At 37.5% G+C, this 16,068-nt stretch overlaps 1 protein-coding gene across 5 annotated transcripts in view; it reads right to left on the bottom strand.

Moving 5' to 3' along the window:
• The window catches only part of SPDL1 (spindle apparatus coiled-coil protein 1), a 33,158-nt gene that overhangs the window by 9,409 nt on the left and 7,681 nt on the right, over nucleotides 1-16,068 (bottom strand). For 4 of the 5 annotated variants that reach the window (XM_027520311.1, XM_027520307.1, XM_027520312.1 and 1 more), the window contains exons 2-8: nucleotides 15,212-15,387; nucleotides 13,495-13,671; nucleotides 9,208-9,399; nucleotides 6,733-6,882; nucleotides 6,534-6,632; nucleotides 6,348-6,458; nucleotides 4,083-4,223 (exon numbers count right to left, since the gene is read on the bottom strand). In XM_027520311.1, the coding sequence (XP_027376112.1) occupies nucleotides 4,083-4,223; nucleotides 6,348-6,458; nucleotides 6,534-6,632; nucleotides 6,733-6,882; nucleotides 9,208-9,399; nucleotides 13,495-13,671; nucleotides 15,212-15,370 (1,029 nt within the window). In that variant the 5' untranslated portion in view covers nucleotides 15,371-15,387. The remainder of the gene's footprint in view (nucleotides 1-4,082; nucleotides 4,224-6,347; nucleotides 6,459-6,533; nucleotides 6,633-6,732; nucleotides 6,883-9,207; nucleotides 9,400-13,494; nucleotides 13,672-15,211; nucleotides 15,388-16,068) is intronic. The other variant, XM_027520309.1, reaches the window with a different exon arrangement.

Genomic DNA, 16,068 nt, shown 5'->3' with positions numbered 1-16,068 from the left:
ATCTATAATAAGGAAACACACACACTTGTACTGTAGGAATTATTCAGGATAATACATCTATAATAAGGAAACACACATACATGCAAAATACACTTTGTAGCACTGTACATAATTGCAAAATACTGGAAATAATCTAAATACCCAGACAGAGGAGAATGTATGAGAACCCATACATCAGAATCCTCTGTTGCTGTGAATTAGGAAGATCTCTCTAAACTAGATGAAGTGATTTCCAGGTTAAAATAAAAAAAAAGGAAACTATAAAAGACTATCTGTGCTATGCCACATTTGTCCAAGAAATAAAAAGGGAAGATAAAGCCTACATAAAGCTGCTCTCTTTGCACAGAGGAACAGGGCATGAGTAAATCAGAAACAAACTGGCTGCCCAGACAGGTGGGTGTCAACAGAGGGGAAGGAACGGAGACAGGCAAAACTCGGTACAGTTTTGACTTTAGACCACATTAATGGTTCACATGCTGGAAAGAGTAAATAAATTCAACAAGGATGGACAAAACCTAATTATTTCAGATGAACAACACACTCATAACTGGTAAGGGAAAGTGCAGCACTCAATATGCCAGCAAATTTGGAAAACTCAGCAGTGGCCATAGGATTGGAAAAGGTCAGTTTTCATTTCAATCCCTAAGAAAGGAAATGCCGAAGAATGTTCAAATCATGTACAATTGCACTCATTTCACATCCTATCAAGATTAGGCTAAAAATCCTTCAAGCTTGGCTTCAGTAGTACACGAACTGAGAAATTCCAGATGTACAAGTTAGATTTAGAAAAGGCAAAGGAACCAGAAATCAAATTGTCAACATTCGCTGGATCACAGGAAAAGCAAGACAATTCCAACAAAACATTTACTTCTGCTTCATTGACCATGCTGAATCCTTTAACTGTGTGGATCACAACAAACTGTGGAATATTCTTGAAGAGATGGGAATATCAGACCACCTTAACTGTCTCCTGAGAAACTTGTATGCAAGTTAAGAAACAACAGTAAGAATTGTACGTGGAACAATGGACTGGTTCAAAATAGGGAAAGGAGTACATCAAGGCTGTATATTGTCACCCTGCTTATTTAACTGTATGCAGAGTACATCATACGAAATGCAGGGCTGGATGAAGCACAAGCTGGAAACAAGATTGCTGGGAGAAATATCAATAACCTCAGATATGCAGATGATACCACTTTAATGGCACAAAATGAAGAGGAACTAAAGAGCCTCTTAATGAAGGTGAAAGAGGAGAGTGAAAAAGTTGGCTTAAAACTCGACATTCAAAAAATGAAGATAAAGGCATCCAGTCCCATCACTTCATGGCAAATAGATAAACAGTGGAAACAGTGTCAGACTTCATTTTTTTGGGCTCCAAAATCACTGCAGATAGTGACTGCAGCCACAAAACTAAAAGATGCTTCCTCCTTGGAAGAAAAGATATGACAAACCTAGACAGTGAATCAAAAAGCAGAGACATCACTGCCGACTAAGGTCCATTTAGTTAAAGCTAAGGCTTTTCCAGTAGTCATGTATGGATGTGAGAGTTGGACCATAAGGAAGGCTGAAAGCCGAGGAATTGATGCTTTCGAACTTTGGTGCTGGAGATGACTGTTGAGGTCCCTTGGACAGCAAGGAGATCAAACCGGTCAAATCTAAAGGAAATCAACCCTGAATATTCACTGGAAGAACTGGTGCTGAAGCTAAAGCTCCAATAACTTTGGCCACCTCAGGTGAAGAACTGACTCATTTGAAAAGACCCTGATGGTGGGAAAGATTGAGGGCAAGAGGAGAAGAGGGTGACAGAGGATGAGATGGTTGGACGGCATCACTGACTCAATGCACATGAGTCTGAGTAGACTCAGGGAGATAATGAAGGACAGGGAAGCCTGGTGTGCTGCAGTTCATGCGGTCGCAGAGTTGGACGTGACTGAACAACAACAACAAAACCTTTGAACATAGTATTTTGACTATATACCCTCAAGTTAAAAACAAAAAGAACAAATCCTGAACTTTAATGAATAATTTCAAAACTATATATATTTTAAGAATGAGTAAATAAGCAAATATGTTGAGGACAATAAGAGCCAGGTTTTTCACTGTTGGAAAAAATGGGGTAGGCAAAGAACCCTGTGGCACTGGACTCAAACTGGAGTTATTAAGTACGACATCAAGGTTTTATTATGTGTTTATGTGTATATATGTGTGTGTAATACACAAAATTGTTTACATGAAACATTGCTAAACATGCATATAACACATACCTAAATACACTAAATATGTGGACATAGACTTCCTGTTCTGCCTGCTAAAAGAATCCAGAAGTGATGACATTTCAGTAGCAATAAGCACATTCAGTGCCCAGATTCTGGTTTCTAAGTGCCCTTCTTCATTTAAAGGAACCTACGTTCCTTGTAGAAATGTTGATTCCATTTGTTGTGCAAGAGTAAGGAAGTACCCCCACTGGCCAAATCTGGGACAGAGTAAATAAGGAAGTTATAGATTACAGTCCATAGGATAAAATAAGAATTTATGAGACTATATGACATCAATAAGTGAGGAGAAAAGCTCTAATTCATTATTCTAACTGAAATTATCATTTGGCAATCATCACAGTAATACCTGTTTCAGGCAAGAATCATCAATGGATGTTCAAGTATAAGGGGAAATAGATATACCTGGCCTAAGTAACTCCCTATGAAATATTTAAGGTTAATATCACCTGTTACAGTAGAAATAGACATCATGTGCCATCTGACGTGACATACTGAGAAAGTATTCTACTACTCCTGGAGTATTCCCATCAAAAATAAGAGAGCCTGAGGAATTGTCCCAGACTGTTTCTGTTCAGTTGCTCAGTTGTGCCTGACCCTTTGCAACCCCATGGACTGCAGCATGCCAGGCTTCCCTGTTCTTCTCTACCTCCTTGAATTTGCTCCAAGTCATGTCCACTGACCTGGTGATGCCATCCAACCGCCTCATCCACTGCCACCCTGTCCTCCTGCGGTCAGTCTTTCCTGACTTTAATTATATGGGCCTTTAGAGTCTTTAAAGAGACTTGACAATTAAATACAACGTATGATCACAGATTGGACCCTAGAAAGGAAAGCATTTGATCGCTTTTGTATTCCAGGAAGGACATTAGTGGTAATTCCTAAAGTGTAAAAGGCAGCTCAGCTAAAACTATGTATCAATGTAAGTTTCCTGATTGATCATTGTACTATGGTTATGTAAAAGATAAACTTCACTGCTGAGTAACAACTTAAGGGTAAAGGGATAACTGGTTTGCAACTTACTCTCAAATGTTTCAGATAAAAATGTATATACATGGAGAGAGAGAAAATAAAAATGCAAATGTGGTGAAACTGACAACTGGGGAATCTGGGTGAAGAGTATGTGGTAATAGTTTTACAACTTTCCTGAAGGTTTGAATTTCAAAAATTTTGAAATAGTTTACTGAAGACTTGTATGAATTCCAGTTGCCACATAATACTGGACAATGTGACAAAAATCTTACTTTGCATTCATCAAAAATTGGAGGTAGAAAGCACCAAAAAAGAATTAATTACTGGTAACACTTGACAAGAGGAACAAATCTCATTGACATAATGTAGAGTGGAAGACAGAAGCAAGAATGTGTAGTGAATGGTTTCATTTATATGGAGTTCAAGAGTATTTGTACATGTAAAGCTGGTACAAGGTTAGACGGTGGGAGTACTCACTCAAAAGGGACATGGCAGAACTTTTCTGGAAGGCTAGAAGTATTCTATACCATGAGCTGGTAATAATTTAAGGGGGTATATGTATGTAAAATTCACTGAGTTCTACACCTAAGACATGGGTGCTTTGAGTATAAATGAGTTAAAATTTACAATAACAACAACAAATATGGGGGCTCTATTAAAAGAAGCAGTAGTCCAAACCACTGAAAAGCAAAAACAAACTGGAAGAAAAAAGTAAATATTGGTAAATCTCAATAGAAACTATAGATTAATTACATAATAAAGAAACCCATTCAAGTTAAAAGTAGCAAGATATTCAAACAAAAAACTGTTTTATTTTTAAAAGGTGTTTACACATACCTTAAATTTCTCCAGATTCCTAATTTCACCTAAGAGATGTTTAATTTCACCATTCTTCTGCTCCAACATGGCAAGCAACCGTTCCTGCTGTTCAAATTCAGCTTGAGACCCTTTCATTTGTAGCAATGTAGCGATCTGTACCTAGAAGAAAAAAAAATTCTCCCCCATAAAATTGAATGGGGGAGAAGATTCTGATAACTATATTTTTGATACAATTCATACTTTGTACTATACTACTTTGGCTTCGTTTTAGAAGCTAAACAAATTAGCTGTGTCTAGTTTAATACTCTAATAATTTGAAAATATTTATTTCAGATAGCCTAGTTACAGATATAACTCTCTAGTACTTATTTCAACTACTTATGAGTTGGTATCTGAAGTCCATAACAATTGTCTGTACTTCTGTGAAACACAGCTGAACTGCATGGCTGTGGTCGAGAAGTCACCAGTTAAGTGGTAGAGAAACCCAGCAGGACGCTGTACTGTACTCACCATAGGCATTCTCATTAAGGGGCTGGTGCAGCTTCTCAAAAATTTTAATGAAATTCAGTAGTATTCAGTGGGGGAAATTATTAAGCTACTCACATTCACAAATGTGAGTTTTGCAAAGGACAAGGATGGAAAGCAAAGGTAAAGGGTGCAAATTCAATATAAAGTTATTTTTTCAAGAGCAGCAATCAACCTACTTAATTATGACTCCACCTCAACTTGGAGTTGCACAGCAACCAGAAGGAAATTAGCTAAAACCTAAACCTAGCATTCCTTTCTGCCTTTGGAAATTTCTGCAGTTCTAAAAAGTGTCAATTAGTTAAAATAAATTTTTGAGTACAGCAATTATATGAAGTTGCAGCTATGGTTATAAGTAAGAGACTACTTTTAACATTTTTAAGGATCCACTTTTTGCTCCTGCTTCATACTGGACTTCCCCGGTGGCTCAGATGCTAAAGCATCTGCCTACAATGCAGGAGACCCAGGTTTGATCCCTGGGTCAGGAAGATCCCCTGGAGAAGGATATGGCAACCCACTCCAGTACTCTCGCCTGGAAAATCCCATGGACGGAGGAGCGAGGCAGGCTACAGTCCATGGGGTTGCAAAGAGTCAGCCACGACTGAGCGACTTCACTTTCACTTTTTCACTTTCATACTGGAAGCTAGACACATCAATCCCCCCAAAATTCAGAATGCTACCTGTGTCTAAAGATAGTTTGGGGTAGCAGAACAGTGAGAGATTAATAACAATAGCCCAACAAATGTATTTTAATGTATTTAAACAAAGAGCAAATATGAGAAAATTTACAAAGAAATAATTCCCAGATAGGGGAGAGCCAAGGTAAACCAGACAACACAACTGAAATCCTCAGAAATAAAAGACACAGTTGTCCATTAAGTCAGTACTTTTCTATTTGCCAAACATGTAAGCATGTTGCTATGCCTTCGTTTAACTCCAGGACAACTCTTAAGAGGCAAGTTCTATCATCTCTATTTTACAAATGAGGTGACTAATTGCTCTGAAAAATAAGCATACTTGTCCAAAGTCACACAGCTAACAAGCGAGACTAGGATTCAATCCCAAGTTTATCTGATGCCAAAGTTTAATCACTGATCTTTCCTATTTCTTTGGTAAATCTCATCATCCTTAAAAGAGGCAGGAAACCTTACAGACTTCTAGTAAGCGCTACCACTTCAGGAGATCAGGAGTCTAAGGGTTGGCATAATACTGGAATCTAATTTCCACATGCTTTTCTGTTACCAGCTGTTCAGCAAAAATGACGCCCAACAAACCTTAATATTAAAAGGGCTGATATGCTTGACTTGAGAAACTGCAAGGAAAGGAAATTCAAACTTCAGTCTATTAATAAGCCTTTGTGGGAGAACTGAAGAATGGTGAGAGAGCTAGCTTTAGTTGAAGTAGACATTTCAGGGCTACCCTCAGAAAGAAACCAGGCCAACAGCAGGACAGAAAAATTTTTTAATACTTGATTTTTCCCATTACAAAGAAAGAGCTAATGGCAAGGCTACTAAGAATTAAAAACTCAAGGCTAGTGAGTAATAATTAAAAACTCAATCAATCCATGAATGCTACATATACCACTAAAATCTACACAGAATTAAATGTTTTTAAATAAAATATAAAAGGGATCTCTCATTCAATTAAAACATTTTTTTCTAAGGTCATGTAGTTCTAGAAATAATCGTTAAAGTGTATTACTTGTACAAGTCATACTGATACAAAATAAGGTTGAATAAATCTTACACTAATTCTTACCTTCATTCTTTGCATCTGTTCTCTATTAAATGCATTTTGCTTCTTCAGTGACTGATACTTGACTTTCATGCTGATAAGCTGACGTTCCATTGCTGCCCTTCGATCCTCCACCTAGAAAATATAACATGTTTAATTATGCTTTTATTAAGTGAAACGCCAATTAATCAACGGAATATTTTTATGTACCTCTGCAAACAAAGAATTGCCTTTACTGTTGGGGTCCAAGGCTTGCTGGAGGGCCTGGTCTAGCTGCACCTGAAGGTCCTGATTCACTACACGAGCTTTCTAAATTCAAAAGAGAAAACAATTCAGCTACTTGACATAAGATTAGCAAGAAAACACCTTATATAAATTGGAAAAGATGGTATTACTATAATCACAATACCTCTAAGGCATCATAGTAAGAAACCGCTTCTTTCTCTCGCTCTTCTTTTTCTCCTTTAAGCCGGTCTACTTGGCGCATTAAATTAGCATTAAGAAGCTCGAGTTGTTCTTGTCTGTACTGTAGTTCATTCACTTCTTCTTGGAGCGTGGTCTATTAAACAGGAATGAAAAAAGAAGAAACTCTTGAATAATCCTTCAGTTAGCAGCTGTCAGTTTATCTATGAGCAGAGGTTAACACTCAAAACTAAAACTAATAACTACTCAAAGATTATTACAGTGCATAATAAAGAAAACAGCAAAATTCTGTAAAGCAATTATCCTTCAATAAAAAATAAATTCAAAAAAACTCAAAAAAAATTTTTTTTAATTATTTTTTTAAAAAGTGATCAAAAAAAGACTCCAGAGACTGTTTCTTTTCTATGAATTTAAAACTTTCATTTTTAAGTTAATTTTAGCTTACAATGAAAAAAATTATATATATATATCAACTTCCACTGTATGGATCACAGCAAACTCTGGAAAGGGGTACCAGACCACCTTACCTGCCTCCTGAGAAACCTGCATGCAGGTCAAGAAGCAGCAATTAGAACTAGACATGGAACAATAGATGGGTTTAAAATTTCAAAATTACTAAGTCACGGCTGTATATTGTCACACTGCTTATTTAACTTATATGCAGAGTACACCATTTGAAATGCCAGGCTGAATGAATCACAAGCTGGAATCAAGATTGCCGGAAAAATATCAACAACCTCAGATATGCAGATGATACCACTCTAATGGCAGAAAGTGAAGAGGAACTGAAGCGCCCCCTGATAAAGGTCAAAAAGGAGATTGAAAAAGTTGGCTTAAAACTTAACATTCAAAAAAACGAAAATCATGGCATCTGGTCCCATCACTTCATGGCAAATAGATGGGGAAAATGTGGAAATAGTGGCAGATTTTCTTCGGCTGCAAAATCACTGCAGACGGTGACTGCAGCCATGAAATTAAAAGATGCTTGCTCCTTGGAAGGAAAGCTATGACAAACCGAAACAGCATATTAAAAAGCAGAGACATTACTTTGCCAACAGAGGTCCATACGATCGAAGCTATGGGTTTTCCAGTAGTCATGTACAGATATGAGAGTTGGACCATAAGGAAGGCTGAGTGCCGAAAAATTGATTCATTTGAACTGTGGTGTTGGAGAAGACTCTTGAGAGTCCCTTGGACCACAAGGAGATCAAACCAGTCAATCCTAAAGGAGATCATTGGAAGAACTGAAGCTGAAGCTCCAATACTTTGCACACCTGACACAAAGAGCCAACTCACTGGAAAAGACCTTGATGCTGGGAAAGATTGAGGGCAGGAGGAGAAGGGAGTGACAGAGAATGAGACGGATGGGTGGCATTACTGACTCAATGGACATGAGTTTGAGAAAACTTTGGGAGATAGTGAAGGACAGGTGTTAAATGGTCAGGAAGGACAAAAAGGACAAAAGGACAGGAAATTAAATGGTCTTGTTTAGGCTTCAGAGACAAAGCAGAGCAGGCCTCTGACCTTGCTTCTAGCCTGCCTGGACACTACCCTGACTGTGAGTGACTGCCTGCTGTGAGCGCAAGACTTGCAGCACTACAGATAAGATGGGGAAGAATTTTGAGACTGTGGAGACCTTGGAGGGGCCCTGGCCAACCAAGCCCCAGGCATAACAACACTCCAAGTTTTACAAGACAAAACAAACAGCATTAACATGAAACCAGGCTTGCAATTTGGTCAGACTGATGATTATACCAGTTTTCGTCCTGGGATTATAGGCGGGAACCCTGAACTGCAATTTTTTGAAGTCTAACCCAAGTAGTGGACATGCTGCCTGGGACCTTGGGACAATTGGGACTCCAGATGTGCTCTGACACGGGATTTCTCAGCACCGTTTGAATCTGGATGTTGGTCAAAACCCAATTTGGTGACGTATCCTCTGTTCTATTTCCCTTTTCTTTTAATGTTACTATATTGAAAGTAAGCTAGATAATTCTCTAATAAATATTTGTATTATTTGTATAGAACAAGTGGCTTAGTTTGTTAACAAATCCTTTGAACCTGAGACTAAAGTGAAAACTTTCGGCAAAACAATAGGGTGCTGCCGTTCATGGGGTCGCAACAGTCAGACATGACTGAGCAGCTGAACAACAAATCACCTTCTGCAGGACCAACTTTTATATTGGGCTTTTATGACACAAACTAGGATTAGAATAAATGTCTAAATTCTTCCAGAGGTTCCATTAATCTAAAAGTAAAGTCTGCCTTACATAATCATGTAACTTAAAGCTTTACTTTAATTGAAGGAATCCATTTAAAAACTTATTTTTTAATTAGATCAAAGTTAGGCCAAAAAATATTTCAGTCTTAAAAGTAGCTCATAAGGATTATTACAAAAACATGAAAAATATACAGCCAGAACAAGGAGAAAACTCCATAATACACATGCCATAAAAATTACCTTCACATTTTCCATTTCGGTCAGCTCAATTTGAAGAGTCAGTGTCTCTGAAGACACACTTTCATGTACACGTTCAGACATTTGCATTTCCTTTGATTTACTAGAAAGGAGTTTCTCCTGATGATCCACTTTGTGCTTCAGCTGCTTTTCACTTAGCCGAGCTTCATCTAACTCAGCTTTCAGTGTTTCTAACTAAAAAAAGAAAAAAAAGAAAAAGTAAAAGGTCATCAGAACATACAATTGCAGTACAAAGTGTTCTGGTACCTGCAGGACAACTATTTTGGAAGGCAATCACACTAAACAAAATTATTTAACCCCTTTTCCAAAAATGTCACATTGCTTCAGTCTTGGAAAACTAATACAGGCATACCTTGTCTTACTGCGTTTTGCTTAACTGTACCTCCCAGACACTACATTTTTTTCAGACATGGAAAGCTGGTGGCAATCCTGAGCCAAGCAAGTCTGCCAAGCAAGTTTGTCCAATAGCATTTGCTCACTTCTTGTTTCTGTGCCATATTTTGGTGATTCTCACAATCTTTCAAACTTTTTTCATTATTTTATTTGTTATAATGATCTGTGATCAGTGATCTTTGATGTTACTGTTGTAAATGCTTTGGGGCATCACAAACCACACACTCCTGTAAGAGGGTGAGTTGAATTGACAAACTGATAAATTGATGGAGCTGACTGCTCCACTGAACAGTCGTTCCCCTCTCTCTTCCTCTCCTAGGGTCTTTCTATTCCAAAACACAACGATATGAAATTAGGCCAATTGCTAACCCTACAATGGCCTCTGAGTGTTCACACCTCTGACTTTAAATCAAAAACTAGAAATGATCATGCTTAGTGACAGAAGGCTTATTGAGAGCTAACAGGCCGAAAGCTAGGCCTCTTGTGTCAGTTAACCAAGTCGTGAACTGAGAGGAAATGTTCTTCAAGGAAGTTAGAACTGCTACTCTAGTGGACACACAAATGACAAGGAAGCTGAAGAGTTTAGTGCTGATAAGGAGAAAATTTTAGATGTCTAGATAGCAGATCAAACCAGACACAACATTCCCTTAAGCCAAAGTCTAATACAAACTATCTTCAATTTTATGATGGTTGAGAGGCAGGTGGAAGGTGCCGAAGAAAATTTTGACGCTAACAGAGATTGGTTCATGAAGTTTAAGAAAAGAAGTTGCAGCCAATGCTCATTGACCATTCTGAAACCCCTAGGGCCCTTAAAAATTACATTTAATCTGCTCTGCTTGTGCTCTATAAATGGGACAACACCTGGCTGACAGCACATCTCTTTACAACATGGTTTACTGAATATTCAAAGTCTACTATTGAGACCTACTGCTCAGAAAAAAGATTCCTTTCAAAATATCACTGCTCACTCAGAGTGCACCTGGTCACCAAAGTGAGATGTGGGAGATTCAGGTTGTTTTTGTGCCTGGTAACACAAGATCCACTCTGCAGCCCACAGGATCAGGGAGTAAATTTTGACTATTAATTCTTACTACTTAACTGCTGTAACTTCATGATAAAATGCTAATAGATGAGGAGTTGCGTCTTATGGATGAGCAAAGAGAGTGGTTCTGAGATGGAATTCACCCTTGGTGAAGATGCTGTGAAGACTGCTGAAATGGCAACAAGGACTTAGAACAGGACATAAACTTAGCTGACAACGTAGTGACAGAGTTTGAGACTGGGCCTCCCGGGTGGCACCAGTGGTGAAGAGTCCACCTGCCAATGCAGGAGAGGGAAGAGGCGTGGGTGGGTTTGATTCCTGAATTGGGAAGGTCCCCTGGAGGAGGAAATGGCAACCAACTCCAGTATTCTTGCCTGGGAAATCCCATGGACAGAGGAGCCTAGCAGGCTATAGTCCATGTGGTCTGAGGCATAAAGGTTGGACACCACTGAGCATCTGAGCAGCAGCAGCAGAGTTTGAGACAATTGGGTCCAATTTTGAAATAAGTTCTACTGTGGATAAAATGCTACCAAACAGCTTTGATGCTACAGAGATACTGCTCGTGAAAGGAAGAGTCAATTGATACTGTTGACTTATTTTAAGAAATTGCCACAGCCAACCCAACCTTCAGCAACCACTGCCCTGATCAGTCAGCAGCCATCAACACAGATGAAAAAAAAAGATGACTTTAAAAGACCACTTTGGAAACTAAAAAATTCATGTGACTCACTTTACTGCAGTGGTCTAGAACTTTCCCTGCAGTATCTCAGAGGTATGCCTATATGTGTCACATCCTCCTTACAGGAGGAGGATGAAGCTTTAGGGTCAGGTCGAGGTTTAACCTGTCTCACATTCCTCAAATTTAAGACTATAAATGATTCTACCTGCGTTATTGTGTGGCTCTCAACCGAGATTAGGTGGGTAAAACATTCAGTACCACATCTAACATTCACTAAATGGTTTGTTAATAAAAGTCTTTTACTTGATGTCCAGGGTTACCATTATCATCTATATTGAATTACATTGAATAGGGTCTCAACATTCCTAGAATATATACTGATATTTGCTTACTATTTAAAAAATAAAGAGACTTCTATTTTGATTTCTTTTCCCCTTTCAATTTTATCATGTAAAATAAAAATTTCACCTGATTGATGTATGTTGAAATGTGTATATCCTTCTGAAAAACAACTGAATAACCCAAACTTATTCTATGATGAGATGACTGCTGCTGCTGCTGCTAAGTCGCCTCAGTCGTGTCCGACTCTGTGCGACCCCGGAGACGGCAGCTCACCAGGCTCCCCTGTCCCTGGGATTCTCCAGGCAAGAACACTGGAGTGGGTTGCCATTTCCTTCTCCAATGCATGAAAGTGAAAAGTGAAAGTGAAGTCACTTAGTTGTGTCCGACTCTTAGCAACCCCATGGACTGGGGTTTCCTATTTGGCCAAAGCTACGTATCTTTTAACAGGCAGTGACGTCCCTTGTTTTATAAGCACACAACTAATCCTTACACATCATCAGAGTAGGTCTGGACTCCTGGCCATGTTGCCACCGTGTGAAAAATGAATGGCATGACAGCGATAAAGGAAACAGGCTACCTGGACAGTCGTGCAGAGATGATGGTGAGCTGGACTACGGAGTAGCGGATACAGATATTTTGTAGCTCAAGTTCTTAAGAGCTTGTTGATGGACTAATGTGAGAAATAAGTGAAAGAAAGATGGCAAGTAAAACTCCTAATTATTGGTACAAGTAATCTGAGAACACAAGAAGACTGAAAATATTTTTTGAATGATTTAGTCTTTACCAAAAAGCCATCTCTATAACTGGCCTTACTTTAGACTCAATATTTCCTACATTACTTTTTTGTTTAGGTATTGAAAGTTATTGCTAAACTGAAAATATCCATGAGGAAGAAAAAAAGCATCCATATCAGTTATTGGTGTCTCAACCTGCGTAGCTTCAGACAAGCTGGATTATTATTTGTCAGAGTGGTAAGCAAGATGATTCTAAGTATTGCATGAAAGCATATTTTGATAGTTATATTTTATTGCATATTAGGAAAAAAATAACCAGCTCAAACATAATATATTTCATTGATATTGTTACTCAAAATTAGAGAACATTTAAAAGAGAGTCAATTTAATGAGAATTAACTAACCAGCACAGGTGGTACAGATACATAAAAATCTTAAAAGATGCTACACGAAACACGGTGAAGCAGGCTTTGATATGAGAACCAAATTTTGACTGATAGTCTCTAGCTCTATAATCTTGTCCAACTTTACTCAATCTGTTTAAACATTGGTTTTCTCATGTTATATGGAGATAATAATGGTACCTCCCTTAAGGAGTTGTGTATGAACTAGATCATATGTATTAGTTTATCTTCAATAAACAAACTGTAAAATATATATTTTATAGTTATAAAATATACAACTCTAATGTACATTAATTTACCAAAAACTATTGGTTTCTTTGCGGAATTATAAAGTGTACCACCAGCTGCAGTGAAGGCTAGGAAACTAGTCTTTCTGAAAAGGGGTCGGTATCCTAAACACTCTAAAGGAGGCCATGCTGATCAGAGCTAAAACTCCTTAACAAATACTCAGTTGCTAAAATTAAATAATTCAATTTAACTACTAAAATGTTATTTAAACAAACCACTAAGGTAACTACTGTTTCTCAGTGTTTCCGCTCCTCATATTAAGATAATGGAACCCCTCATCTCAGCTATTTTGCACAGATGGTAGTAAGAAAGTCTTTCATCATCTAAAGTTTACAAATGGTTGCATGAGCGTGAAATACTTCTGTTTCAAAACACAGATGCCCAAACCTTTTTCTTCAGTTCATTCACTTCCTGCCCATGGCTTCTGCTCAGTGTTTCTTCTAATTGCTCCAGATGCATTTTCTGTTGTTGTTTAATAGTTTCACATTCAGAGCTCAAACTTTCTAACATTCGACTCTTGAGCTCAACTTCTCTCTGAAGAGTGTATTTTTCTTGTTCGTAGCTCTGAAAACAGATTCAATTATAATTCAGTTACATAAAAATAACTTAAAGCCATCACACATAAGCAGTTTTCATCTTTGAATCATTCCTGTTTCACACATTTGCTGCTTTCTAAGTAACAACCACATGTTCAATCTGGAATAACTATAGCTAGTATTAATGTAAAAAAAACCCTGAGAGGTGATTTGAGACTAAATTAAAGTTCATGCTGGGCATATGGTAATTGCTTCTACGTCCTGTCAAAGAAGTAAAAAGTGATCTATGGCTGTCAAGTCAAGTAGTCTCTGCTAGGAAGAAAAAAAAAATTAATAGCACTTAAGTTTATTTAGTAAGAATTATTTGGTTTGATAATAATATTCTCTACTTGTAGCTCTAAGTAAAATGAAGAAAAGGTCATTAGTTCAAACCTCAACAAGCTTTAAAAAAAATAAGATAAAATTAGGTTTAAAAGGAAAAAATTAACAATAAGGGTGGTCATTAGTTTTTTTAACTGCTATGTTTAAATTTGGAGATCAAAGTTTAAATACATTACTGAGCATTTTCTAAGTAAAACTGATTTATTCATTCTTTTAATAAAAGCATGTCAGATATTAGGGATGCAGCTGTGAGCAAGAGACAAAAAATTCCTCTCTCTCATGTCATGTCTCTCATGAGAGTGGGGGACAAATAACTCAGAAAGAGGCAAGAGCTCCTGTGGAGCCCGTAAGGCAGGACTAGTATAGCTAAGAACAAGGGAAAGTAATTCATAAGATGAGGTCAAACGTTGAAAGCGGTTAGACTACATGGAAATCTATAAACCCAGGTAGGGAACTCAGTTTTTGTCGTAAATAAAACGGAAAGCTGCTCCGTGCTCTCAGCAGAGCTGTGACATGACCTTTTATATGCTCCTCAATGACCATCTGGCTGACATGTAAAGAGTGAACGGTGTGAATGGCAATCTGGGAGACAGGAAACCTAATCAGGAGGCTATGATAACAGTCCAGGGGAGAGATGATGGTGGTCTGAACAAGAGCAGCAGATGTTCTGTAGGTCAAGTTTTTAGAGCTTACTAGTGGGTTAAATATGAGAAATATGGACAGAAAGATATTGAGTAAAACTTGTAGATGTTTGGCTCAAGTAACTGGATAAATGTTTTTATAGTTACTAAGTAAGGTAAAGAATTCTGCAAGAGCATGTTTGGTTAGTGGGCAAGGAATCAACTATTCTGTTTATGTTAAGTCTGAGATGACCATTAGTGGGCAACGGACTACAAAAGTCTAGACTTAGGACAGAACTAAGGAGTCGGTGTAGCATCAAGACAAACCAAAGTCTAAAATTCAATATGAAGTAAAGAAAAAGAACATATTTTTCAAACTCAGAACACAGAGTCAGAAAAAAAAAAACATTAGAGATTCATTTAGTTCATTTCCCTGTAGATGGGTGGGAATTAGACCTAAAATTTTCAGAAAACAAAAATATTAAATTAGTAATATTAATGACTGCTGGACAACAGCAATCTTCAGTGGCTAAGCACAAACCGGTGAACAGGAGTCTAGTGTCCTACCTCAGTCAGGGTCATCATTTCATTGCGGCATTTATCCAGTTGATTCTGCAGTTCATTCTGGCTCTCCACTAGTTGTAAACCATACTGTGCAGCTTTCCGTCTCTCTTCTTCAGTCTCTTTGAGTTTGCATCGAAGATCTGCTATTACATCTGACTCCATGATTTTTTTCCTGTCTACTGTAAATAGAAGAAATAAAAGTATCTAAACTTAAACAAAAAACTTCATGTCACTAATAAAAGATACAAATGTGTTGTGTGTGTATGTATACATTCAATATCACTGCCACATGAAAACACAGTATTAAAGATTTTCTCTTTGACTTTTAAATGGTCAAATTTGCATTACTGTTATAAGAGTAAGGTCTGACTACTTTGTTACCCAATTTGAGAACAAATGAAATAGAACAAAAAGAAAAAAAAAAGATGAATACAATTTAATTTTGCTTCTAAGGAATGCAGTATTAGGAAACTATTCAGTTGTTGTGTGCTAAACTTCCTTAAATGCTACGGTAGGATGATCTCATAATTATATCACTATACAGGTAACCAAGTTAAGAGAACAGTAAAAGAAATCAACAAACTTTATAGTAGCATATCTTCTACTTAACTATAAAAAGGTACCTCTGAACAAGATTGATAAGGTAAGGACTAGCATGTCCACAAGTGTTCACAACAGTGTTAACTTCCTGAACACATTAAATCTGCCACATTAAATGTACTTTATTGAAAACAGACTCATTAGCATTTTGCTAGTTATTCATAAGAACACACGCAAAACAGACACCATGTTTAGAGTAATTAAAGAACAACCTCATTCTAGAGTTTCAAGCAAACACTTAAACATTTAATATAGAGCTC

Source organism: Bos indicus x Bos taurus, chromosome 20 (assembly GCF_003369695.1).
Source record: "Bos indicus x Bos taurus breed Angus x Brahman F1 hybrid chromosome 20, Bos_hybrid_MaternalHap_v2.0, whole genome shotgun sequence".
NCBI classification, from domain to species: Eukaryota; Metazoa; Chordata; class Mammalia; order Artiodactyla; family Bovidae; genus Bos; species Bos indicus x Bos taurus.
This window is presented reverse-complemented; position numbering and strand designations above follow the sequence as displayed.